This window comes from Podarcis raffonei, chromosome 5 (genome assembly GCF_027172205.1).
Source record: "Podarcis raffonei isolate rPodRaf1 chromosome 5, rPodRaf1.pri, whole genome shotgun sequence".
Lineage (NCBI taxonomy): Eukaryota > Metazoa > Chordata > Lepidosauria > Squamata > Lacertidae > Podarcis > Podarcis raffonei.
In genome coordinates, this window is record NC_070606.1 from 58149232 (window position 1) to 58175016 (window position 25785).

Sequence of the window (25785 nt, forward strand, 5' to 3'; positions counted from 1 at the left end):
GTTCATTTTAATTTTATCTATTTGTCTGGGTTCATGTCACCTAGAGAACAGTTTTTTATTAGGTGACTCATGCACAGAATAGCATAAATAAATAACATCTTACTTTGCCTCTTGTCTCAGATAAAGGAGGCAGGAGGCACTCTCTTCCACCCAAGGAACACAAGAGTGCTCATAACTAAAACAGACTAATATGCACCATTTCATACTGAGGGTGAAGGTTGAGGGCTCCCCTACCCAAAAAAAATCCATACCAGCAGAAAAGTAGAAGATGCTCCAATTAGGCTTTTCACAGGAGTTGCATGTAGGGTTGTGTTCAGTCTCTTACCTGCAGGTTGAAATACAACAAGCCTGTCAACTGGTGTATCAGAAGGGGTATTTGTTTATATGCTTTAGCTGTTAGAGCAGGGGTGGAGAACCTGTGGTCCTCCAGCTGTTGTTGGACCCCAGCTTCCATCAGTCTCAGCTAGCATGGCCAAAGGTCAAGGATAATGGGAGCTGAAGACCAGAAGCATCTTGAAGCTAGGTGTGCAAATAACACCCATTTCTCCTCTGCAGTGCATCACCAGTCGGGCTCGCAAGAATGGCTACAACACCTCCCAGGACCTGCCCAATGGTGTGCTGGATTTTATCAAGCTCCATCCACTGATGTATGAAGAGGTGAAGCCTGCGGATGGAGTCCCCCTGTTGGTGAAGAAAAATGCGGTTTATACGCAAGTAGCTGTAGACAGAGTCCGAGCCTTGGATGGGCGAGTGTATGACATGCTGTTCTTGGGAACAGGTAGGTGTGTTTGCATTCCCCGTGCATATCTAAGTGTCTGTGTGTCCTCATCTGTTAGGACAGAACACACATCTAGGGAGGTTACTCGTTCTCACCCCTCTCAACCTTGTATCGGAATGTAGAGGAGACAAAGAGTGCAACCCTATTATGCTTTCTAAGCCTTCCAAACCTGTGTAGCTGAATCTGTGTTTTTTTTTTAAGGAGAAACAGCTGGGGTTTCTATATGCTGCAGAGCCTCCCTTTCCCTAAGCTGTTCCAGTGCCACTCAGTTCTAATTGACAGCTACTATGCTGTGCTTAACACTACTAAGCTGCAAACAGGCATACCTGTAAACAGGTATGGTTGCTTTCCTCCCCGCCCCCCAAGGTGAGCCTTGCTTTTTCTGGCCTTTGCTCTTCAAAGGACACAGAGAATCAAAGATTGATTATCTCTTCTTCTTCGCCCCCTTTCCATCACTTAGGCAGGCTTTGTGGGTTTTTGTCTCTCTTGCGAACATAAAAGGTTATATTCCTCTTAAGTTCTACTCCAAGTGATGCTTTTTTGATGACAAAACCGCAGCATCAAATCAGTTCTGGAAAATTGCTCTGAGAAAGGAAGAGGTGGCTTCATGATTGCCAGTGAAGTTCCACTATGGAACTTGAGCAGTTACAACTTTGTGCCTGTTTAGAATTCAGTTGAACTCCTCTCAGAACTACAAATCCCATTATTCTGGGGAGAGGAAAAGAGCAGGAAAAGAAGTGACAAAACTGTTGTCCTGCAGCATAGACTGGCTCTACAGTGTTCAGGCACACTTCTGCTTCTTGTAAATCTGGAAGTAGACAGATCCTCTCACTTGCCAACCAAACCCTACACAGGGCTAGCACCTTGAATTTTGCCTGCATGACTGATGTCAAGAATGAGACTGTGTGGGAAATTGCCTTTTTAATGTTTACTCCCGTTTAACAGGTAATGGCTGGATTCACAAGGCTGTGGTCATTGGTTCCATGGTCCACATCATTGAGGAGATCCAGGTCTTCAAAGCCCCCCAGCCTGTGGAGAACCTTGTCATCTCTAAAAAGCAGGTACATGTAGCTTCGGACCCCACCCAAATGCTTTTGATGAAGGCACACATGCACTGTGAAAAAGCAAAGCACCAACAAGGGTGCAGTAAACAAATGTTGGGAACAGGCCTATGTCAGTTGGAGAACTAATTCAGGATAGTCTGGACTTCATTGCTAACTCCTGCACACTTCTCTCTACCAAAGTTGTAAGATAGTCACCTTTTCTTCACACCACTGTAACAGGAAAGAACTATCCATATTAGCAAACGCTCTGTTAAGGTGTGGTTCCCCTTTGCACCTTTCACCTTGGAAGGAAAAAAAAATCATAAGCTTGTGGAACGTGGGTGGTGATTTTCTTATGTATTCTGACTCTGTGCTGTCTCTGCCAATAGGCAGCCCTCAATAAAACTGTGCCTCGAGGGTGTTTATTTGGCTTTGCCTGTAGCTAAGGTGGTTCCCACCCAGTGTCCAAAGGCCCTGTCATGCGCTGTCCTGCCTCGTTGGAGCCCTTTGCTCAGCAGTCTGGAGCTTGTTCCTCCACATTCCTTGCAAAGCTGCTCAAGTTTAAAAGCTTCCCTTTCCGGCTCCCAGGAAGGACTGCCATTTTTTGTGACTTAACAGATTCAATTCTGAATGCATAATTTGCATGCCGCCTTTTCACCATCCAAACCATGCTCAAGGCGGCTTACGACATAAATTCAGCATAACGAAAGAAGTCATAAATAAACAAAACATCAAAAAATACACAACCAAGCTGAACAATTTCCACATAAATCACAAGGTCTAAAATAAAGATACACAAAAATCAACAGCAACAACCCCCCCAGCAACAAAACACCCCAGCCCAAGAGTCTGTTCAGCAGCCTCAACTGATCCAGACCCCACTCTCACAGGCCAGGTGGGAAAAGGCTTGCAAGGCAGGGAGCAGGTCTTCCAGCCAATATGCTTTGTGCCTCTATGATGACAAGCAGGAGGGGGGAAAATCACTAGATAAGAACCTCCATCCTAGCAAATGCTGCATCTGTTGAATTCTTCAGTTCCCGTCAGGCAAAACAGCAGCAGCCCTATTTGCAGCTCAGTCCCCAGTTCCTTTCTCAGTGTGACAGTGAAGGTTTATGCCTCCCTGGTACAGCTGTCAGGGGAACTTGTGTGATGTACGGCAGGTGGGGTGATGTTTTAGTACTATAATATGTGCAGCTCTGTGTGGTTCTGCAGGCTCCTCTGGATCTTGTTAAGACTACAATTCCCATCATCCTTGACCACTGACCGTGTGCTGGGGGTCACAGGAGTTGCAGTGCAGCTACATATGGAGGGTACCACATGGGCTAACACCCTGCTTTCTCTTTGGGCTCTTTTTCTAGGACTGCCACATTTTTGTTTTTTACTGGCTCTGCCCCAGTTCCTTGCATTAACCATCAGCCAGACATGCAAATATTTAGTTGGTTGTGTTTTTCCTGGCTTGGAGATAAAAAGGGTGGGGAAAGCTTAGCCAGGCAAACGCCTGCATGTCATGCTGCTGTTAAAAGGAAATGATGTAGATGGGACTCAAGGAGGGACTTTTCCTGGCCTTTGTTCTTTCTCTTTCATTTCAAGCATCTCCCTCCGAGTGGTCAGTGGGGAATGCAACTCTGCCCTCAGACTTTTTTTGATGTTAGGGTGGCTTTGGAGAGGCAGCAAATCTACGCACCAGGTGATGAACACGTACAGCAGTAGGATAGCCTTGAGCTGGGAAGGATAAATGGCTACAGGGTGACCCCAGTGACTTACTCTGGTTCCCTGCTTCCCTCTGCTGGTCAAACACTGGTGCTGAAGCTACCTGTTACCAACACATGATATTGAATGTACCAGCTATAGCTGAGCCCAGCTTCTATAAAAATCCTGTCTTCCAAGTCTGCCTTTTAAGTTATTCCAAGGTATGGTCTGAAAGCCACCACCTTGCTGAAGTGAAGTAGGTCCAGTCAGCACCTGGAAGAGTGGCTACCTGGGAACAATGGCAGAAGAAAGGCAAGATATGAATGTAAGAAAAATAATACTGTGTTTTTCCGTGTATAAGATGCCCCCATGTAGAAGACGCTCCCTGTTTTTGGGAACTCCAAATTAAGAAAACACCCTTCAGCACTACCCATGTATTAGACGATCTCCAATTTTAAACCTCATTTTTTGGTTAAAAAACCTAGTCTTCTACATGGAAAAATACAGTAATTAACCTGGGCCTTGAAGCATTGCACCTTACATTGCCTTTCAACAGTTAATTGGATGTTTCAGTTCCCTGCCTTTCCCTGAGTGCATGTCCTGTCTTTTCTCTCTCTGCAGAGGAGTCTGTATGTGGGGGCTCAGAGTGGAATCCTGCAGTTACCATTTTCCTCCTGCAAGCGCTATGTCTCCTGCTTTGATTGTATCCTGGCCCGAGACCCATACTGTGGCTGGGATGGTGACACCTGCAGAGAAGTAGCCGAGATGCTGGACAGGTAATTGAAAACTGACTACAAAGACCTGGAAGTGTATATAACACTGTGTACGTGTTACAGTGGTACCTTGGGTTAAGAACTTAATTCGTACCGGAGGTCTGTTCTTAACCTGAAACTGTTCTTAACCTGAGGTACCACTTTAGCTAATGGGGCCTCCTGCTGCTGCTGCGCCGCCAGAGCACGATTTCTGCTCTCATCCTGAAGCAAAGTTCTTAACCCGAGGTACTATTTCTGGGTTAGCGGAGTCTGTAACCTGAAGCATCTGTAACCCAAGGTACCACTGTACTTGCATGTGGAGTATACTTGTGCACAAACTGGAGCAGGGCGATACTTTTAAACCTACCCTGTTCATTCCCCAAATGCTGGATATTTGGTTGTTGTTTTTAAACAACTTCCCATTGGGTGTGTTTGTCCGACTAAGGCAGCCAATGTGTGAGCTCCTGCTGGCACTCTACATGACTGGGACACCAAGTTGCCTGGATGTCCCAGTCAGGCAGATGCCCTGCAGGCAAGGAGGAGCTCATACATTGACCATGCTCAATGCTGCTATTAAAGAAAAGAAGACTTGAGGTGGGTTAAACATGTGCTCCCCACTCTGGTCTGTACTCAGGCATGTCCTACATATGAGTAATGCATGCATACAGCTTGCATCCAAGACCAATGTTGAAGCTGGGGCTTTGTTAAGGCACCACTAATGTGCTTCTGCATTGAGACCTATCCTACATTGAGGTTTATTGGATCAATGGAGTATTAGTTTGTGCTTGTTTGAGACTTAACAACATTCCTTCACTCTATCCCTCCCTATTGAAAGTGGGCATTTGACAGGACACCCCTGTTATTTGGCTTTAAACATATCAGGGCGTCTCTCTGTCTCACACAAAACGGGTTAGGTTTAGTGGATTCTGATTTTGCAGGATATCTAAGAAGCTGTAGTCAGCGGACAGTAATAAGAATATATTCCAGAAAATTTACATGCCTTACAACCATGAAAGTTTTGAGTGTGTGCACGCTAAAATATAAATCCATTACAAGAATCACAGCATAAATGTATAGATAGGGCAGGCAGTTAAATCCTATAGCTTGCTAAATCCCATAGGAACTCACTGAAAGCCTATTTAAATAAACATGCTTTACATTGTCCCCCCCCCAAACCCCCTGCAAGCTTGGACTCAGATTGGGTCTTCCTTAGTAATACCTTCCCTTTAAGTCCTGGACTACAGCTGAGCAGCCATAGCTCCATACTCTAATTAAAGGGATCACGCTGAAGACCTCTATATTTTGTCACTGGAATTGTCTGCTGGCTGTGCACGTGCCCTTGTGTGAGGTGACATATGCAGGTGACTCGGGAGGTTTCAGCAAAGCCTGCAGTTTGTGTATTAGATATTGTGCAGCTGTGCATATTGGGGTGCTTATGCTGGGGAGGCGTGCCTGCTGGAGCATGTAAGATTCTGCCCACAAGTGTATTAATACCCACAAATTTCATCAGGTATGTGCTGCATGCCGGTGAGATTGAGTATTTTTGCGCTGCTGCCTTTTCCCAGCTGATCAAGGTTTTGGTTATATTGGCTTAGGAGTCTGCTGATCCAGGACATTGTGCATGGCAATGTGGGCTGCTCGAACGACTCTGCCCAGGGTAAGATTCTGATACTGCCCCTTCTGGAAGCCAACGGAGCCTTGCCTCTGCTACCTTGGTCTGGTGCTCTGGGTTGAGAGAATGGATAATGATTCCTTCCTAAGGGGAATTGTTCATCTGTTTCCAACCTTTGCTTGCAAGAGGAGCAAGCTTCCCTTCTTCCCACCCAGATTCAAAGTTTGTTTTCCTTAATTAATAGAGTATTTCCAGCACAGGGTTATGTAAAACAACCACAGAAAAACCAGAAGATTATGGACACAAACTAGTGCAAATTAAGTAGGACAACATACATTTCTTTGCATTGTGGGCTTTTGTTTTATCAAAATTATTCTTTCATTCATTGTTTTCGCAGTAGGGTGGAGTAAGGGAATGGGGGAAGAGAGAGCCATGAATGAGGGATGTTTTATGGGACAGTTCTGAATACTAACCACTCACTATAGGGGCTGTGCCTATCCCAACTAAGGGATCTAAGCTTTTTAGAGCCTGGCCTCAGATTCCCTTTATTATCTGTACTTTTAAGGAGCGCTTTCGCTTTTAAAAATAAAACAACCCTCCCCAAACCCTTTGGGTGTCCCATCCCCCTCAGGTGGAGAGCCCAGAGTGCCTCTTCCAGAGTATTAACTGGCACTCCAGTCTGACACCTGAATTGTTGCGGCTCAGGTAGGGCAGCAATTTGGTGCTTACTACGTGTGTTTGTGTCTCCTGCAGCCACACCCATGCAGAAGAACCGGACAGTGCTGTGTGGTGATGACGTACTCCTGCCTTGCGAGCAGATGTCCAACCTGGCCCGGGCGACCTGGCTGGTGAACGGCACCAAAGTGCTGGCGGAGGACGGACAGGGCCGCTTCCGCCTCGGGGTGGACGGTCTGCTGGTGACGGACACCCAGCCGGAGCACAGTGGGGAATACCGCTGCTACGCGGAGGAGAACGGTCTGCAGGCCCTGGTGGCTGCTTACACCCTGAACGTGCTCCCTGAGCAGCGAGTGCCACAGCAGGCATCCACCGTGTCGCACCCGTACTGGCACGCCGCCAGTGCCACTTACGGGGATGTGAGGTTCATCTACATTGCCGTCATCACGCTGCTGGGGGGGCTGTGCCTGGTGCTTAGCGTCGTGCTGCTCTATGTCTCCTGCCTGCAGAAGCGGAGGGGCAAGTACAGCCTGGGGGTCCCCCAGGCGCCCAGCGTGGAGCTGCAGACGGTCTCTTCCAATTGCCTGGGCAAAGGAGGGGAGGAGGACGAGGAGGAGGACCCGGGCACCTACCTGGATGGCTGCCTGCAAATCATCCCCGGGGAAGCCCCCACCGTGCCGTCACCCTCCAAGGAAACGCTCCCCATCCCACCGCCACCCCCTCCTCCGCTCCCTGCCGAGTTCACCAACGGCATCACCACTTTGCCCAGCATGCTGCGCAAGATGAACGGGAACAGCTACATGCTCCTGCGGCAGAATGAGGAGCCGTGCACCTCTCCGCTCTACAACTCCTTCACAGAGGAGCTGAGCAAGATCCTGGAGAAGCGGAAACACACACAGCTGGTAGAAAAGCTGGACGAGAGCTCCGTGTAGGGCAGGGTGGAGGGCACAGGGAGCCCACTTTGCTGTGAACTAAACCCCCTAACTGCCCTCTGTGATTCCTCCTCCCCAGCCCAGCAGAGAAACAGTGTTACGACTCAGCAACTACCTCCGGCCGGCCCTCCGGAGCAGCCACAGGCTCCATGCTCATTTCCTTCTCTCTCTCTCTTTTTGGTTGTTGTTTTTTCCGTTGGCGTTGATGGTTTGTTTTCCAATTGCTGTAAAAAAAGATCTTATTTAAATGGAATTATATTTATATATAAAAACAATGATCGATAAACAGGAGCCACAGCGATCTGTTGGGTTTGTCTGGGTGGGGTATATCGGAATGTGCCCTTGGCTTGTGTGGGGAATGATGCTGTCGGGCTGGACGGTGGGGTGGTTAGAGGGTGGTTTCCTACCAATAGTTGCAACGGCCAGAAGGGCATCAGCAGTCATAATGAGGGGACAGGAAGTGCAGCTGCCATTTCAAGAGGTAGGTAACAAAACTTCTTTGTTACACCCGAATTACGTCAAATTCAAATCACGTTTCAAATACATCTATATAAATAGAATTAAGGGTATTTTTTTCTGAGCATCAGATATAAATGATGGCTATTGGTTAATCCTTCAGAGTTTGGGTTTTCCTTAGATGACATTAGGAGATGCTTTCAGTTCCTTTGGGGGTTTTGGGGGCACAATCACAGTCCACAACTTGTTAGTGTTGGCCCATAGCAAATGGTCTCTCTGCTATGGTATTAGAGGGGCTGGGCAGCTGAATGGAGAAACCTTAGCATATCACAACTAATGCCCAATAGCTTCTTTAAAAACAAATTAAACTATGGCTTACAGCCCATGAGCTTTTGAATGACACCTTGCTGGTGCAAAATAACTGAGCTGTTTCATCCAAACTTTGCTTATGTGAACCTGCAGGAAAACAGTGCCCTCTGCTGAAGTTGAATTGCAATTTGTCCATACTCTCTCCTGTTGCCCTGAGGGCAAAGTGTTTGTCTCACTGTCATTTCACCTGTCTGGCAACAGGCCTCCTGCAAGAGTAGTGGGTGAGAGGACAGGTTTCAGTACAACCTTAATAGTCTTTAGAAAGTTTAGTCTTGCCTTCTCCAATGTAGAAGAATAGTTGTTTTGCTCCTGGTCTGAACTAGCACGAGTCTCTTGCTAAATCTAGATCATGGTTTCTCCCATCTGAAATTATTATTGCTTTGTCAAACTGGAGTAAGGGGTAAGAGTGACATCCCCTAATACAGTGGTACCTCAGTTTTCAAATGTCTCCGTTGACGAACATTTCAGTTTACGAACACCATAAACCCGGAAGTAAATGCTTCGGTTTTTGAACACTCCTCAGAAGTCGAACATGCCACGTGGCGTCCGCTGAGTGCAAGATCTGGAGGCCTAGCTGTTGGAAACCACACCTTGGTTTTCAAACATTTCAGAGGTCGAACTGTCTGGAATGGATTACGTTCAAAAACCGAGGTACTACTGTATTCACAGTTGTGTAAGGCAGCACCATTCCTAATGGGTGACTAGAGAAATCTCTTTCATAGAGCTCATAATGGTACCCTAAGGACTAATCAAAAGAACCAGCAATGTCTGGCTGTGCACTGCCATGGGCAAGAACTGGTGTCTGAGTGACCCGTGGGTGAGAAATGACAGGGAAGCACGAGTAGAATCTCTTAGCCCAATCCATCTGCAATACAGGGTAAAAAAACCACTAGTCTACATACCACAGAGTTTAGTCTTGTAAGGATATATTTGTGGTGCACTTAAGGAAGTTCTTGTCACTGTCATCGTTTCTCATGATCTTCTATGAGCCTTTAGGAAATCTAATTTATGTGTCATTCACATAGCATTGATACTGGAGACCTCAATATAAATATATCATGCATTTCAGACCTAGAGTGCCACAGGCTGCAATGTCATTTATGACATCTTACACAGCCTTGCTTTCAACCCAATGGACGCTTAACACAGTTGCTGCTCTTCTCTGCCTTGGGTTCTATCATAGAATTATAGTTGGAAGGGACCTTGAGGGTCATCTAGTCCAACCCCCTGCAATGCAGGAATCTATGATAAGGTTTTCATTGGGGGAAACTCTCCACCTTCAATCCTCAGAGTTGCCCTTTCCCAGCTCTGTAGTATCCTTTTTGGTGAGACATGCAAATTATACACAATATTCTAAATACGTGCACACTACTGTTTTGTGTTAAGGGCATTAAAAGATACTTTTATTTTCAGTTGGGACTGGGAGACCCAGCATCTGGCGGCACCAGGCTGGGAAAAGCTGTTTTTACACTTGTACATTGACCCTCTTTTTACTGTTTTGATGTCAAATCACACCCTTTTTAGAGAGATCCCTTGCAGGGTTCTTTGCAATCTACTTGGGTTTTCACCACTCTAAATAACCTGATGTCATTTGCAAACTGGGGGGTACTGAAAAAGCCACCTGGTGATTATTAGGAAGGCTTCAAGAGCATTTTCAATGCACTCAGATTATACAAGTACAGAAATTTATGAGTGAAAGTTTCAGCATCTTCAGAAACTGCTTTAGTTTTAATAAAAGCAAGTTTCTAGTCTTTGTGACTGCTAATTACATTAATGTTTCTCACACAATACAAAGCTACAGTTTGGTACACACTTCTTCTACACCTTCATTACTTAACCCGAGCATGAGATTTTTAATAGTTATAGTCAAAACATCCAATACAAAGAATCTCTCCTAATAATGGTATTCTCTCCAATCAAAAGAAACCAAACCACATGCAAGACAGAAGACAAGCATAGGGACAATCCCCTTGATATAGTAAGGGTTGTATACAATGCTTCTTGTATGGAGTTCTGCTCATGCAGTGGGATGTCCCCTTCCTATCTCTGCACGCCCTCAAAATCCAAGGTGGTCTTCCAACCCTCTGGGGGCAGATTCTGAGCATGGGGCAGGGGACAAGGGCTGCTGGGGAATAGAAAATTCCATTGTGCAAGCACCAGCCTGTTGACAGTAGCAAACGGCATTAAAACAAGGCTCAAACAGGAGAAGGAAGCAAGCCAGGAATTTATTGATCACTGGGACAATACACCAGACAGATTAGGAGGTTGCTGTTCAGAATCTTGAATACTAATGTAATCCTGGAAATAAGTCCCATTGAAGAGTGTAGGACTACCTGATAAGTAAACCTGCATACGGAACGTGTGTGTGTGTGTGTGTACTGCCCTTCACCCAAAGGTCACAGGGTGGTTCACAACATAAAAAATATGCAAGCTGTATCTACTAGTGTAATGTAACAGAAATGGAAATCCAGGAGTTATTTTCATCCCTTTCAAGCAGTTTCTTTTTGCTGCTAGTTCAGAGTCCTGCCACTGCCATACATCTTATGAAGACTGAAAACATGGCATATGAAGAATATAGGTTGGGTTCAATCTTGCGCTCAGTGGAATTCTGCTTGCACTGGAGAAAGCAGGTGGGGAGGCAGTTTTTACTAACTGCCTTCTCCCTGCGCCCTCCCTCATAATCTGTTCTAGAGGGTTGAGGGATCCCCCCAGAACAGCATGGGAAACTGCACTAGGGGATGCTCCACTGGATCCAAATTTCTTCCATTAATAGAAGACATTCATGGAAGGGAATGTCTAGAACCAACCCATTAAGTGCAAAAAGAATTTGTTCTTACAAAACAACATTCCTGGTCTGCCTACATGCTGCTCTGTCTGCTTCTTGCCCTAGCTTTCTCATTAACTGCAGCTCATGCCAAACTGAAAGCACTTTCCGGCTCCAATCTCCACTCCTGTTAATGAAACGTAAGTACTTCTAAAAAGACATTTTAAGTTCTTGTTTAAAACATTTAAGAGCACAGCTCAAACCTCCTGACTGATACACAGTTTAACAGAAATGTAAAATTCAAACTGATCAGAATGCCATAAAAGGAATTTTTACTCAAAGTCTTAAGATCTGTTGAACTGGCGTTCCTGAAATAGAAGTATCACTTGCTGCCATGTTACAAAAGTCCACAATGTCCCTGGGAAGCAAAAGTTAGATGCTGGTTGCTTCTTCCTCTCGCTAATCAAAGAAGCGTTATATCCTTCCCATCGCTGCTCAACCTTGTGAAGCTGAAAATGCCAAGACACCTTGAACTGTTGCAAAAGGCCCATACTTTGCAAGCAAACTGCAAAGGGAATGTAAACAAAGGCAGCACATGCCCAAAATTATGCCCTGGCCGTACGTAGGGCCATATTACACGCTAGTTTAATATACTGAGCTGAAGTGATGGCAAACTATTCTTTTTAGTGGTATGGCCTTTATGGAAGCCAGGTCATAGCTCTATGACAAATCAAATGCTTTGTGTGTAGGGAAACTCGAATTCAATCCTCATCACCTCCTGTTGGATCGGGGGTAGAAGGGCCGGAAAATACCTCTGCCTGGGATTCTCAAAAGCCCCTGGCAATCACAATAGGCAGAACTTGGCTAGACAGAGCAAGGACCTAACTCAGTTTAAGGCAGCTTCATATTCTTACCCTTATACCAAGGTAAAAATCCCATTTCATGTATGTAGTTTCTTCTGCCAAGACTCTGGCGCATGTTGATAATCTATGACAAAATCTCTGAAAGGAACCAGATGAGAACTTGCTTCTGCCAAGCTGCCGGATGCTTTTTTTCTTTTGCTGCCAACATTGCTAATTAATTGATTCAGATTCCCCAGTGCTTTCCATTAAGAGATGGCAGGGGTTTTACAAGGAGGAAGAGTTCTCTTTAATTTATATTTAATAGAAGGGAGGAGAGATGGGGCAACTTGTATAAAGGCAATGGAAAACAGCCACTGAATGTAGACAATGGTATGTAGACTTGTTTAGAGAAAAGTTCCAGCTGATTTCTACTTCCCTGAATTCTCTCTGTGTGTGTTTTCGGAATGGTTTGGAAACCAGGAATGAGAATTTCAACTCCAATATCCTAGCCAAACTGCAGCTCAGTGCTAAATGATGTTTGATTTCTAGCATCTCCAAATAAGATGATATCTGGCACTACATCTGAACAACAACAAAAAAGACCTCTAGCCCAGACTCTTATGAAATTCCAGTGAACAGGGAGATTTTTATACATTTGCTAATTCAAAGGAAGGGTGGATAACTCATTGCTTCTTTCTGTGCTGGCCAATGAAGTTTGGTAGTTTTCCCACAGGCTGAATGTCAAAAGTAACACTATTTCAGCACAAATTAATCCTTTCTATACTGTATGCACAGGAAACACTGACTCTTTCCAGCAGAACAGTACATGACTCTCCTTTTAAAGTTGTGTAGATGCCACCTCTGAAGGCATAAGGATCCAAACCTCACTATGTTGCACCAAGGAAAGCTAGCAGAGTAGGGAATCAACACCTCTATCATCTTGCCTCCTTCCATCTGGAGCAGCCAAGGGCAAGGTACTCAGACTTGCTGAGCAACTCAGCACCATCCTCTACTGGCATTTTCATGAGTATGTAGAGGCAGGAGGGAAGGTTGAACAAATGCAAGCACCACCTTCAAAGACCCCTTCAGACCTTCACTCACTGAGCTCAAAAACCTCAAGAGGACTTCCAGGCATGTTCAGCTGAGCATTGCTAGAAGCCTCCCCAAGATCAAAAATCCTAACAAGGCAGGGTCCTTGTCTGTGTAAAATCTCCTATAACTGGGATCAGAAGTCCTCTCCAGACCTTTGTACTAAACATGCAAAAGTCAGGGGGAGGAAGGAGAGCGAGTGCCTGACATGCAGGGCACACCATGGGTTAAGGTGCCACATGCAGGCTTGGCCCTCTACAAACAGTTAGCCCTCCCATGCTTGAGTTGAACACTAGAACAGGGCTTAGGAAACAGTGATCACGGGCTTCGCAGCTTCCAGTGAAGGCAGGTATTCACAATTAGTCCTCTACTGACTTAAGCATTTGCAACTCAAGGCATGTTCATTAGCAAGAAAGCCCTCAGAGAACCTTACAGGTAGTTCCATCCATTTATTTCCAATTCTAGCAAGAGTAGCATTAGCCAAGGATAACATTCAGCACAAAACATGGATAAGACAAGCTACCAGCACAAGTAGCTGGTGGTGTAGAGAACAGTTGCCTCTAAAGTCTCTGCCACTCTCTTGAGGAGGAGGAGGAGCCAGTCCCATCCAGTTCTAGGCCTTGTTCACCATTGACCTGGGCTGGCCTGTGACTTAGCTGATAAAACACAACAAATCAGGTAGGAAACTGTCCCATGTCAACATACAGTAGTTTGGAATCCTTTCAAAGCCCATTTCTTTCAGGAGAGGGATGATATTCTTCCTCCAGATGAATTATATCAACGTAGCTTTATGATCTTGGCCTGGATACAAGAAATTCCCACTCACAAAAGCCCCGGTCGGTTTGTACCATTGTAGATTTAGTTTTTGGGGGGCTGCAGAAGCTGCTGACCCACAGCTTCCACATTGAGCTTGCTGGGCTTATTTGTGAATGGGTGCCACTGGCCTTGGATACTGGGGTTATCTGTATGGAAAGGCTTTCGGATACGGATGATCTCCAGGCCAGACTGGCCTGCCAGCTTCTGGATGACCTTTGCAATCTCATCCACTGTCTTGCTGGTTAAACACTCTACCTTCACGGTTCCATTCACTAGAAAGAAAATTAGGTAGATGAAATGTGGACCAATTCTTTTTCTGTTTGGAGAAATAAGATTCCCTGGGCACTTACACCCAATTCCCAAGGATTTTTAGTTGATGAACCTCAATAAATCCACACACCCACCCTCTTACTCCTGAATGTTACAAACTAAGGCCTGATTTACAGCTCCTTGGTGTGTAATTCTTTCAGCAGATAGCACACATCAGTTGCTGCTGAGGGTTGCCTTAGAAGCCTTGTTGAGACAGAGTGTACCCTTCCCGCTGATTTTTAGGAACAAGTTTCACAGGAAATGCCAATAACAGACAACACCAATCTCTCGTTAACATGTCTCTAATGCAAAGCTGCATTTTCTATACTTACTGTATTCAGCAGTCAATGTAGGGACCCTGCACTGCTTTGGAGCAACGTAGAACACAATCCCAGGGTTCTGCCTGGCAAAGTCCACCACCTTTTCTTCAATGTATTCTCTAGAACAAAAAAGAAAGGAGTCATTGAGGTATTTAAATAACTGTTCTTATGAACAATTGAAGAAGAGCTCAGGAAAAGCTTCCACCACCATCTGCAATTGGGGGACTTCAACATCAATAATTCCCATTTGGCAGCATTGCAATCTACATAAACTGCAGGCCAGGTAAATATTTCTTCATTTACTATTCTGTGATTCTATACAAAACAATTCAGAACAACAGATAGGACATGCAATTCCCTTTTGGCAGCCACCTACAGACCTAAAACAGTTAGCCCAAATATTTAAAATATTAGTAGTATAAACACACGGTACTAGGCAGGCCCTAGTTATAGTGTTTTAAATGCCTGCTAAAAATATTATTTCAACAGGCCTATCCCAACACATAGTTGGGATATGCGATTTTAATGTTCGCTAATTTTATCTGTGTTTTACTGATAATTGTTTTATGTGCATGGCTTAGAGGGGTTCCCCCCCCCTTTAAGCAGTTTAAACATTTTTCAAAACAGATGAAAATGACCAGATTATAGTATGCCAGAAATATAAAGCAAGTGGGGCACTTTCTAGAGATGCATGAAGGCCAAAGACTTCAGTTTCATAAATACATACTCTTAATAAGCAAGCGAATCACAATCAAAAAGAATGGAAAAAATATTCAAAGCCATCAACCAAGTCAAATCTTTATTGCTCTTGGACATTACTTTATTAATATGAGTCAGTAATATTTCTACCTGAATACAGTGGTACCTCGGGTTAAGAACTTAATTCGTTCTGGAGGTCCGTTCTTAACCTGAAACTGTTCTTAACCTGAAGCACCACTTTAGCTAATGGGGCCTCCCGCTGCCGCCATGCTGCGGTGGCGTGATTTCTGTTCTCATCCTGAAGCAAAGTTCTTAACCCGAGGTACTATTTCTGGGTTAGTGGAGTCTGTAACCCAAGGTACCACTGTACCAGCCACCTGATGTATAAAGACCCTCTTCCACAAAACACACAATTTCTCATATGCCTTGAAAACCTATTTGATTCTGAGCTATAAAGCTAAATGTCTAATGTTTTGATTTCTATATTAAGGAGTTTTTATAGTTTTGTGCAGATTAGGTCATGTTTTGACTATACAAATGTTTTAAGTTTTGTATCAAACTAGTATATATTTTATTGAATGACATTGAATACATTGCAGCAGCCTTTGGCTATAAGCAATAAACTTGACCGACTGACTGACACACATGTATTCCCCCCCCCCCGCCCCGATCCTAACCTGGAAACTTCAAACTGAATTTCAAGGCCCTAAAAAGTAAGAATTCAGTGACCCCCTTGGCTCAGATATGAAAGTCAATACAGTATTCCAGTGGCTATTCCTCTTCCCTCCTCCTCCCTCTTTCTTTTTTTGCACCATGTATTTTACCTTTTAATGGGGGGGGCAGGGACTGTCTCTTTTTAAATTGAACCATACTTACTTTATCATAAATGTGCAATATAAATTTTTACTTATCAGTCAGTCAATAAGAACTCAATAGTGCTACACAGTGCTTTTTTTCTTTAAAAATGTTTAGGGGCACTCTCATTTTGACTCAAGAAAATCACCCTTTTATAGTTCAAATCGGGGGAAATAAATACTACAGTAAGCGGACAAAAGTACTGTACGAAGATTCACAAATGTTTAGGGGTATGCGTGCCACTGCGTCACCCCAGGGGGGGGGAAAACGTTTTTGGGAGCCTCTCAGCTGAAGGGCAGAGTGCAACGGCCCACGACTGCAAAGAGAGGCTGCAGCATCCGCGTTGCGCAGAGCCGAAGAGTCAAGCCCCGCTCGAAGCCCTTCTATGGAGGAGACCAGCAAAGGGCGCTGCGGTGAAGCCAGAGCCCCGGCACCTCTTTGCGGGGGGGAAGCAGCCTACCTGGCGCCCCGCGAGCTCGGCGCATCCCGGCTGACCGTCAAGGTGAGGCGCTGCAGCTGCCCCACGTAGCGGCCCACCCCGTTCCTCAAGACGCTGGCCAGGAAGCGGCTCGGGGTGCCTCGGCCGGTCATGGCACATGAAAGCGGGATGGGAGCAGGTTGGCCGCCTCCCTCTCCTCCTCACCGGAAGGAGAAGCAGCGGAGGAAGTGACGCAGAGAGGGCGCTAGCGCCCTAGAGCTACTCTGGCGGGAAAATCCTACGAAGGCTCTGACGGTCACTTTTTACGCCCGTCTTTTCTTTGCCTGCCTGGTAGAAATAGCCAAAGTCAGCGCTAGTCTGTGCACTTAGAAGCGCCTCTCGCTCAATTATACACTCGCCAAGTGCTAAGGTGGGAATGACGCCTCCATTCTTTCCTATCTCTATATGCCTGGCTCGACGTTTGAGGCCAGGATCCCCGCACGGAAGTGACGTTTCCGTGTTGTGTTGTTGTTCCGGGGCGCGGCGATCGCGCGCTCTCTGCAGCCGCACGTGGGGGGGAAGGATGATGCTCGATCCGAGACAGGCGCGGAGCTCTCCCATCGCGCGGTGACAGGAGGGCGGGAGGGAGGGCAGGTGCTGCTTGTTGCAGCGGATCGGGGCTTCCTTCAAAGCGGCCGGTTGCCGGGGGCTGAAATCTGGGGCTGCCGTCTCTTTGCCCATCGCAAGGCAAAGCGGGGTTATGCGGCGGGACTTGCGCCGCGAGCGAGGAAGCGGCGAGAGGGCGAGTCCCTGCGAGGTGGTTGGGGTGGCCGGGAGGGAAGCGGCGAGACGGAGGAGGGGATGGTTGAGGACGGGGTTGTTTCTCTGACGAAGGCGGTGTGCGCGCTCGTGTGATTAGGAGGGAGAGGTATTATGGCAAGGTAAAATAAGGCAGTCTCGATATGGGAGAGCTTGCTCTTGGGGGAAGGTTTCCCAGCAGAAGTTTTTAGTGTGCCAGTCTGGAAGGTTACTGCCTTGAGAGGATGCTCTTGGCAGGCATCTTTCTGCCACTGGTACAGAAAAAATGTGGTTCCTCACCCGCTCCTTGTGCAGTCTTTCAAGCCACTGGCCCCTTAGGGGCAGGCTGATCCTTGCAGGGAGCGAATCCTGCAGATCTTACAAGAAAGAGACGCTTCCGTCCCCAGAAGGGCCGATCCCCCCAGTTTCAGTCACAGAGATTCGCCAGTATCTGAGGGCGCAGGGCATCCCCTTTCATGATGGCTATAGTTGTCTTCACGTGCCCAGTATTTTTGTGGAGGAGCAGCAGCAGGTCCGCCATAGCTACAGCCTCTTCATCGACAAGACCACTGGCCGCTTTTTGTGCACAGCTTCATTGGCTGAAGGTAACTGGCAAGACTTTCAGGCCAGTGTAGAGTTGCGACATAAAGGGATGGCTGTGGGTGGCCTGGAAGAGGCCAGTGGGCAAAGAGACCAAGATGGGAAAGATGCCATGCATATATGGGAACGAGCCCTGCCTCTCTGGGAACTGCTGGATGAGCAGGAGACGCAGGAGGCCAAGGCTATGTTCGGCATTTCCAATGTCTCAAATGCCACACTCAAACGGTTTGGAGTACGTTACTTGCGGACAGCGCGGACCTTGGTTTTCCCTTGGTTCAGCCCCCGTGGCACCAGCCTGAAGGGGTTAAAGCTTCTGGGAGTTGAGCACCAAGGGGAAATGGTGCACTATGTGGAGAACACCCTACCTCGCCCTGCGGCCTATCACAACCTCTTTGGATTGCCTCTGATCAGCCGACGAGATACAGAAGTTGTACTGACTGGCCGTGAGCTGGACACATTGGTGCTGCACCAGGTGACTGGGCTACCCACTTTGGCCCTGCCCCGGGGGATTTCCTGCCTCCCGCCAGCCCTTCTCCCCTACTTAGAACAGTTCAAGCGGATCACCCTGTGGTTAGGGGAGGACCTCCGCTCCTGGGAAGCTGCCAAACTCTTTGCCCGCAAGCTGAACCCAAAGCGTTGTTCTTTGGTGCGGCCAAGTGACCAACAACTACAGCCCCTGGAAGCTTTCACCCAGGGCATGAACCTCACCAAGATTCTGCGCTCCGCTCTACCAGCTGGCCACAAGTCCATCATTTCATTTCGCCAGCTGCGGGAAGAGGTGCTTGGGGAGCTGGCCAATGTGGAGCAGGTGGCAGGTGTCAAGTGGGCTCGTTTTCCAGAACTGAACAAACTCCTCAAGGGCCATCGAAAAGGGGAGCTCACTGTATTCACAGGTGTGGTTTGTGGCACTTTAACTCTCATTCTCCATTCACTCTGTGTGTGTGTGTGTGTGTGTGTGTGTGAGAGAGAGAGAGAGAGAGAGAGAGAGAGAGAGAGTGTGTGAGTGTGTGTTCCCTTGTAAATCTCAGCTGGGTGTCTTCCCTAGGGTCTCTTCAAAGGATACTGCCAGTAGCTGACTGACTTTTCATTCACAAGTCATTTACAATCAAAGGCTTATTGAGCCTTCAATTAGAAAATGATGCAGTATGCTTTAGTACTGTGTGGTTCTTGGATTTGTTGTTGTTGTTGTAATGCCTGCTTGCCAGCTCAATGACTTGTTGCAGAGTTGGGCTACCTCAATCTGGTGGCTCTTGAGCTGTCCGTTTTTTCCTTCAGGAATGTAAGGAGTCTAACCTATATTTTGCTATTTTCTGCCTTGGACCAATTTTCATGTCACTACTTGCCATGAATGCTGATTGCCGTTACTCCCACTAAATAACTGGGTTGTTTTTTTGTTTACATCAGAAGTGGGTGGTCTTTCAGAAGAAAGGGCGTGTTGGTCTACACATGAAAACTCAAGGTGAAAACCATCTATCCTGTAGGTTGCAACAGCCTGTCCTCATATTAATTTTATCCTGTCTGTGGAACAGGCCCAACGGGCAGTGGGAAGACAACCTTCATCAGTGAATATGCCTTGGACCTCTGCACACAGGGAGTGAACACTTTGTGGGGCAGCTTTGAGATCAACAATGTGCGCTTGGCCAAGATCATGCTTACCCAGTTTGCCATGGGGAGGCTGGAAGAGCAGCTGGAAAAGTATGACGAGTGGGCAGACAAGTTTGAGGATCTTCCGCTCTACTTCATGACTTTCCACGGGCATCAGAATATCAAGTAAGGTTCAGGGTGGCAGCTTACCTCCTGCATGTCATGGCTTAATGTTCTTGATGTGATGCAGTGGTGGGCATGAAGCAATGTTTTAGTTGTTCAGATGCTAAGGCCGCATTCCTGTTCATATTTCCACGTGTGACCCTTATTTCAATCTCTCCTTTTTCAGGATTGATGATGAAAGATGTGTGTGTAATTGTGATGGTCTCTTCCATGCAGGACAGTGATAGACACCATGCTGCATGCTGTGTACATGTATGATATCAGTCATGTGATCATCGACAATCTCCAGTTCATGATGGGCCAGGAACAGCTCAATGTGGACAGGTAAGCTCTCCCCCATGCATTCATCCTTTGGCCTAGACTCTTTTTTTTTTACAACACTGTATTTCTCCTCTACCTTCTTTAAAAAATGACTTGGTGTGTCACTTATTTATAGTGACATGAAAATAATTGTAATCATGCCGGTGCAAACAGTAGTCCTGACTGAGAGTGAATTTCTTTCTTAACCATAGATAAGCATTCTTTTGGTAGTGACAGTAACTACAGTTAGGCCTTCTAGTCATTTTTATGTTTTATTTTTTGTGGTCATTTTATGGTACTGTATTTGGATTTTAAAAGTTGTACTGTGTTTTAAGTGTCTTGTAAGTCACCTTGAGACTTTATAAAAAGCAGTGAACATAATAAATAAATAGGGACATGTTCAAGAGGAAAATAGTGTCTCTCACTATGAAAATGTGCAGTTCTTCTTTTCATCTTCTACTAATATTCATTTCCCCTCTCTAGCAGGTAAACATCAAGTAACCTTTCTTTTCAAATTGTGTTCTTTGTACTTCACCATTCATGTGTCTAATGTAATTACTTTTGCTACAAGGTATATTTATTCCACCATGTTGCCATTCTAGGCTTGCTGTGCAAGACTACATAGTGGGTGCCTTCCGGAAGTTTGCCACAGAAAACAGCTGCCACGTCACTGTGGTCATTCACCCCCGGAAAGAAGATGAAGAGAGGGAGTTGCAGACGGCCTCGATTTTTGGGTCTGCAAAGGTGAGAATTTGTGTGGAAGTGGGCAAATTTGGTCTTTGGAGAGCTTATATTTCTAGCTTAGCTCAAAGTGTGTGTACTTTATCCTTAACCATCAAGAGTTCATTGCACCACTCTGTATCCCTAACATAGTGGCTGTTGGAATTGCTAAGTCTGGTATGCAATTCTCTGTCCCTTTGATCCCTTCTGGCTATAGTGGGTATGGGTAACCTGTGGACCTTCAGATGTTGTTGGGCTACCACTTCCATCACCCCTGGTTATCGTGGATGGGGCTGATAGGAGTTGGTGGCCAACAGCATCTTGAGAACCACAGGTTCCCCATGTCTGGCCCATAAGAATCCATTTTTTCTGCATATTTGGGGTTGTCTAACTAGACAACCCATAGTCAGATGATTTAACCATCTTCTGCCTAGCAACTCCTAGTGACAGAAGTAGGACGGCTTCAGCTGGCACCCTTTGATGTACTTGTGCTTAATTTTCTCCCGTTACAGTCAGTGGGATTAAAGTGCTTACTCGTTTATTAGATTGTATCGTTCTCACTTTTAAAGAGAAGTGCCATTATTTTTGATCCAATGAAGATACCTACATTGTGGTTATTGATCCTTAGCTGGCTGGAGGATCTGAGAAAAATACTGCATGTCTCAACTTGTTGCGAATTGTTTGCGGGGAAAACTGTGCAGATAACCTGGGGAAAGTGTAGCAAGATCACCTGACTGGCCTAAGACCCATCACATTCAGTACAATTGCATTCATATTGCATGTACTCTAAATCTGCTTTTTTTTTTTAGCTGCAGGCTGCTGCTCCTCATACTGCTGAGCTACATTCCATGCTGTACAAAATGGCCGCCCCTTCTCCCCTCAAACAATAACTTTCCCTCTGCGTCTCTTGCGCAGGCCAGCCAGGAAGCCGACAACGTGCTGATCCTGCAGGACAGGAAGCTGGTGACAGGCCCAGGAAAGCGCTATCTACAGGTCTCCAAGAATCGCTTTGATGGGGATGTGGGAGTCTTTCCCCTGGAGTTCAGCAAAGCATCCCTCACCTTTTCTACCCCCGTCAAAGGCAAAGCCAAGCTGAAGAAGGTAAAGGATGACAATGGTGTGCCTGCCAAGAAACCAGCAGGTGCCGGTGGAGCTTCGAAGAAGCAGAGGTCTCAGTCCCCCAGCAGCACAGCCCCTGCCCCAGGGACCTCTCCTGATGAGCCCATCAAACCAGGAGGAGGAGCGTAGGACTTGGAAAAGGGTTGGAAGCCAGCAAAATCACTGCCTCACATCTGATCATAGGAATAATCATTGGACTGCAAAGAAAGGCACTGGCGGGATATTTCCTGCTTGGTTGCCTGTTTTCCGTTGGGATAATGTGCTGGAAATCTGTATGACAAATCTGTGGGGTTGTCACAGGATTTCCAGTATCCTTTTACTAATCAAGCAATAATCTGGAGAGGAAACTTAAATACCTGCCTCATGCCACCCAAGAGGCAACTACTGGGTGGCTCCATTAGTGCAACACAGAGGAGATTGTGCTGTTGGTGCAGGGAAGTAGCTTTGTTTTGCCGTCTTTGGCTTAGCCTTGGCCTGGACTCAGTAGCTGCAAAGAGTGAAGACTATATCAAAAGGAACATTGAAAGTACTTCCAAGTTGTTTTGTGTATTTCTTGCACTCGTATGCATACAGAAAAATGGTTTGCTGCAGCCTAGTAAAGTGTTAGATCCCTGGCATGGGATCAGAGGGCACTTGCTGTACGCACATGCATTGTAAAAATCACTGGTTAAAATTGCAATTGTTGCAACAGGAACTGTGCTTTCTCTCCTAATCTCAGGGGTGGAATTAAAGTGAGAATGATTAAATTGAGCCGAGGAGGAGTCAGCAAATCCTGAGATTTAAATGAGCCATGGTTTCGGCAAAGGGGATTGACAAAGCACTTAGCTGTGGAGGTTGAGTAAACAGTTGGCACAAAGGTAAATCGCTCTGAAATGCCCTTCCTTCCTTCAAATTATTTCTTATATGCCTGTTCCATACTGGCTCTGGACTTTACAGTTCTAGCCTAATGTGAGTTCAGGAGAGGAGATTACTTGAAGGAAAAAACGCACTATTAATGTATTCCAAAGGGGGCTGTTGAAATGCTGTCATTAAGAAAAGTAGCAACTTTGTTGAAAAAGCCTTTTCTAAAGCATTCATGGTTCTCTCAAACTTTTGGATCAATCTCCCTGGTTTTGAGGCTGAGTGGATTTGGGTTTTGTCCACTTCAGTTTTAGCACCAAGAGATACCTCTGTTTAGGATATAAACATGTAGAAATGCTGCTTTTTGAAAACCTATCTCACAACTGACTCTGATCAATGCATAAGCTGAAATGCTTATGGAAGTAAAAATGTGTTCCCTCAACCTTTATGACTTTAATAAACTGAACGACTCTTACGGGGCGGAGGGGCAGGAATCCAGACTAATTCTGACTGTGATTTGGTTTGGCCATGCACACACTGTCTTTTAACGGTATTTGAAATTATGCATTCTAGAAATTACGGGTTAATTGACATTGTGTTGGATGTTGTGTCATTTATTTAAATTAAAAACAGTACAGTTTGTACTTAATGTGTGCTGTTCCTTATACTGTCCACAAGAGGCCAGCCTGTTCAAATGGAAGATTTACATAATATTCCCATGCTAACCCACAGTACCTCCATCACGTGCCAAGCACTGGCATGCTTCTTTGAGCTCTGAAATCGCAGACACGAGTATAGCAGCAAGTTCACTAAAACAGGCGATTTGTGATGTTACTAGCAGTATCATCTAGCCTAAGATTCCCTAGATTTAATGTCCCTGATAGATGCTCAACTACGGTACTCTTCCTAATAATAATAATAATAATAATAATAATAAACAGGTAACTAACTTCCATAACCTTCCAAGTTCTTATTCTTGCAATTAAGAGGATCCCTCACTCAACCCAAATATGTATATTAATCCACCTTGAGCCTCTTTCCTGCTTGTCCTGTTCTGATGTTGCTCAGCAGCTGTTACCCTTTTTATTTGGGCCTGCATTTTAGCTAGTTAAGAACTTCTGTAATTATCAGCATTGCCTGCAAATGAAAATACTTACTTCTGCCTTTGCTCCAGTAACCTGACCTTGTATTTAAGCAACCACTGAATAAGAGCAGACCTCAGGAAGCATAGAAGGACCAGCAGAAGTGATGCAGGAGATGTTTGGGAGTGATAGTTTTTGTGAGACAACATGTAGGGGTGTGGCGAGAGCAACCCTTTCCATCTGATCTTAGGGTTTCAGGGCTTAATTTGTAGGCTATAAGCACTCCTTGATCATTGGCTATGCTAACTGCGGCTGATGTGAATTGTAGCCCAAAATGTCTGGAGGACACCAGGTTGAATCAAGGGTTAGTTGAAGGTGATGATTTATGCCATTGCCAATAGAAAAGAGCAGCAGGTCCACACATAGTTTGTTATAATGCTGAGCGCATAATTACCCACTAATGGGATGGCAGCCATGTGTTTCTTAAATGGACTTCCATCAACCTTTAAAAGTATACTTCCTTTTGCATGAACGTGGCTGTGTTGTATCTTTAATCTCTTTTGCCTACTCTTGAGTTGGACATCATTTTGGTAAAATGCATGGGGAAATTTAAGAGTTCCATCCTGCACTTTGTAGTAACATTAGGAATCCGCCTTCCACTGCATCAGACCTCCAGCATGGTCTACTGTCTTCAACCATGGTTCCCCAGATGTTGTGTTGGACTACAACTCCCACCATTGCTGACCACTGGCTTTGATGTAGTCCAACAATTTCGGGCCCAGCACTGGAGAACAGAGGTCTGCTGCACTGACTGACAGCAGCTCTCCAGACAGGAATATTTCCCAGCCCTCCCTGCAGAGCCTGGGGACTGAAGCTGGGACCTTATGCATGCAATGTGTGATCTCTACCCCTTCCTCTCAGTTCTGTCTCATTGGTCCAAGCAGTGCCAATTCCAGCTTTTTGGGGTGGGTGAGTGGGCCTGGACGAAGTGCTGTCAGTGGGCCTCATTCATGAGCATGGTTGCCACTGCCTATTTGCTTACCTTTCCCCTTGGGTCCAATTGGTACCGCCTCCCAGAGGGAAAGAACAAGAAGTGTGTAAACCATTGTTCTTTCTCCTTGCTCCTCTCACTACTGGCTTGCTCAAGGGAGGTAGCAGCAGGGTCAAGCAGAAGATTCAAGAGGCTGCAGAAAGGACAGTTAACCTGTAGTCCTCCAGGTGATGTTGGACTCCAACTCCCATCAGCCCTAGCAAGCCTGGCCAATGGTTAGGGATGGTCAAAGTTGCCGTCCAAGAGCAGCAGGAGAGTCATGCATTCCCCATCCCAGGGCTATCATGAGTGGCAGTGAACACCCCTGCTGGAGGCATAAGCCCAAAGAGAACTATAAACTGACTGAACTGAAGAGTTGCTGAATTAAACGGCATCCCTGTCAATCTGGTTGCTGAAATATAAAAGGGTTCAGTCGCTTCTTGTGTAGAGCTATGTGGGGTCTGGAGAGGAAGTCTTGGCATTTTGTTGAATGCCTCTGGCGCCCAAGGCCTCTTGTGCCATTTTGTTGCTCTGCTTTGCCAAGCCTGGAAAGCATTGCTGGAGCCGGACAGTCCTGCACCTCTCCAGATCAGCACCGTCAAGTCTCTGGCACGAGGCCTAACTGCTATGAGAGGAAAGTTAACTTCCTTCAGGGCTCTCTGCAAGGGTCTGGTGGCACAAAGACCCTGCCAAACAGCTGTGCCGGGTCTGTTTTCATGGTCTGACACAGACCTCTGTTTTCTCACACTTGCCCTCATTTGTGTCAGAAAGCTACATGCCTGGGGGTATGATCAGGTCAGGGTGAGGTGAAGAGAGAAGGTGCAACCTTTCTCTAGTAATATCCTTTTCTCTATGGCTAGGTTGTTTTAGACTGTTCCTCCCCTCCCCTTAGCAGCAATTCTTTTCCCTCCATGTCAATGTTTGAATTGCAGAAGGGAACCAGCCTAATCTTTTGCGATGGGCCCTGCTTAGAAAGGCTACAGGAAGGACACGGTTGTCTAAAACAGGCCAGCGGGGAGAAGAGGGGGCTTGTGGATTTTATTATGGGACTCTTCCAGCTTCCTCCCTATAACTTTAAGTGCTGGTTTTGTTCCCTTCCTACATACTGGCC

The 25785-nt window shown here is 46.0% G+C and overlaps 3 protein-coding genes and 1 long non-coding RNA gene across 9 annotated transcripts in view; 2 read left to right on the forward strand and 2 right to left on the reverse strand.

The window, feature by feature from the left end:
- SEMA4G (semaphorin 4G) overlaps positions 1–7772 on the forward strand; it is a 98744-nt gene extending 90972 nt beyond the window's left edge. For all 5 annotated transcript variants that reach the window (XM_053389379.1, XM_053389380.1, XM_053389384.1 and 2 more), the window contains 5 exons: positions 556–778; positions 1724–1839; positions 4132–4286; positions 5858–5919; positions 6628–7772. In XM_053389379.1, the coding sequence (XP_053245354.1) occupies positions 556–778; positions 1724–1839; positions 4132–4286; positions 5858–5919; positions 6628–7481 (1410 nt within the window). In that variant the 3' untranslated portion in view covers positions 7482–7772. The remainder of the gene's footprint in view (positions 1–555; positions 779–1723; positions 1840–4131; positions 4287–5857; positions 5920–6627) is intronic.
- LOC128414305 (uncharacterized) lies at positions 1680–7686 on the reverse strand. Its single transcript, XR_008330637.1, has 2 exons — positions 7597–7686; positions 1680–2123 (listed from the first exon to the last, which is right to left on the reverse strand). It is a non-coding gene; the product is annotated as an uncharacterized LOC128414305 (long non-coding RNA).
- A 5663-nt stretch (positions 7773–13435) lies between the features above and the next one.
- Positions 13436–16657, reverse strand: MRPL43 (mitochondrial ribosomal protein L43). Its single transcript, XM_053389395.1, has 3 exons — positions 16461–16657; positions 14459–14565; positions 13436–14089 (listed from the first exon to the last, which is right to left on the reverse strand). Exons 1-3 carry the CDS (start codon positions 16589–16591, stop codon positions 13860–13862), a joined length of 468 nt encoding a protein of 155 aa, XP_053245370.1. The 5' UTR covers positions 16592–16657; the 3' UTR covers positions 13436–13859.
- Positions 16658–17057: 400 nt separating this feature from the next.
- On the forward strand, positions 17058–22584 carry TWNK (twinkle mtDNA helicase). Of its 2 annotated transcripts, none has more exons than XM_053389385.1 (5): positions 17058–18709; positions 19346–19586; positions 19800–19907; positions 20486–20627; positions 21519–22584. In XM_053389385.1, exons 1-5 carry the CDS (start codon positions 17503–17505, stop codon positions 21849–21851), a joined length of 2031 nt encoding a protein of 676 aa, XP_053245360.1. In that variant the 5' UTR covers positions 17058–17502; the 3' UTR covers positions 21852–22584. The 2 variants fall into 2 exon arrangements, with proteins under 2 accessions (XP_053245360.1, XP_053245361.1); XM_053389386.1 differs by lacking the exon at positions 21519–22584 and adding an exon at positions 21413–21512.
- Positions 22585–25785: the final 3201 nt, after the last annotated feature.

Coding starts and splice junctions, on each gene's coding strand:
- TWNK (XM_053389385.1), top strand. CDS start 17,503: ATGTGGTTCCTCACCCGCTCCTTGTGCAGTCTTTCAAGCCACTGGCCC. Junction 18,710..19,345: donor GGAGCTCACTGTATTCACAG/GTGTGGTTTGTG, acceptor TCTGTGGAACAG/GCCCAACGGGCAGTGGGAAG. Junction 20,628..21,518: donor CGATTTTTGGGTCTGCAAAG/GTGAGAATTTGT, acceptor TCTCTTGCGCAG/GCCAGCCAGGAAGCCGACAA.
- MRPL43 (XM_053389395.1), bottom strand. CDS start 16,591: ATGACCGGCCGAGGCACCCCGAGCCGCTTCCTGGCCAGCGTCTTGAGG. Junction 14,566..16,460: donor CCGAGCTCGCGGGGCGCCAG/GTAGGCTGCTTC, acceptor TTTTTGTTCTAG/AGAATACATTGAAGAAAAGG. Junction 14,090..14,458: donor TACATTGACTGCTGAATACA/GTAAGTATAGAA, acceptor TTTTCTTTCTAG/TGAATGGAACCGTGAAGGTA.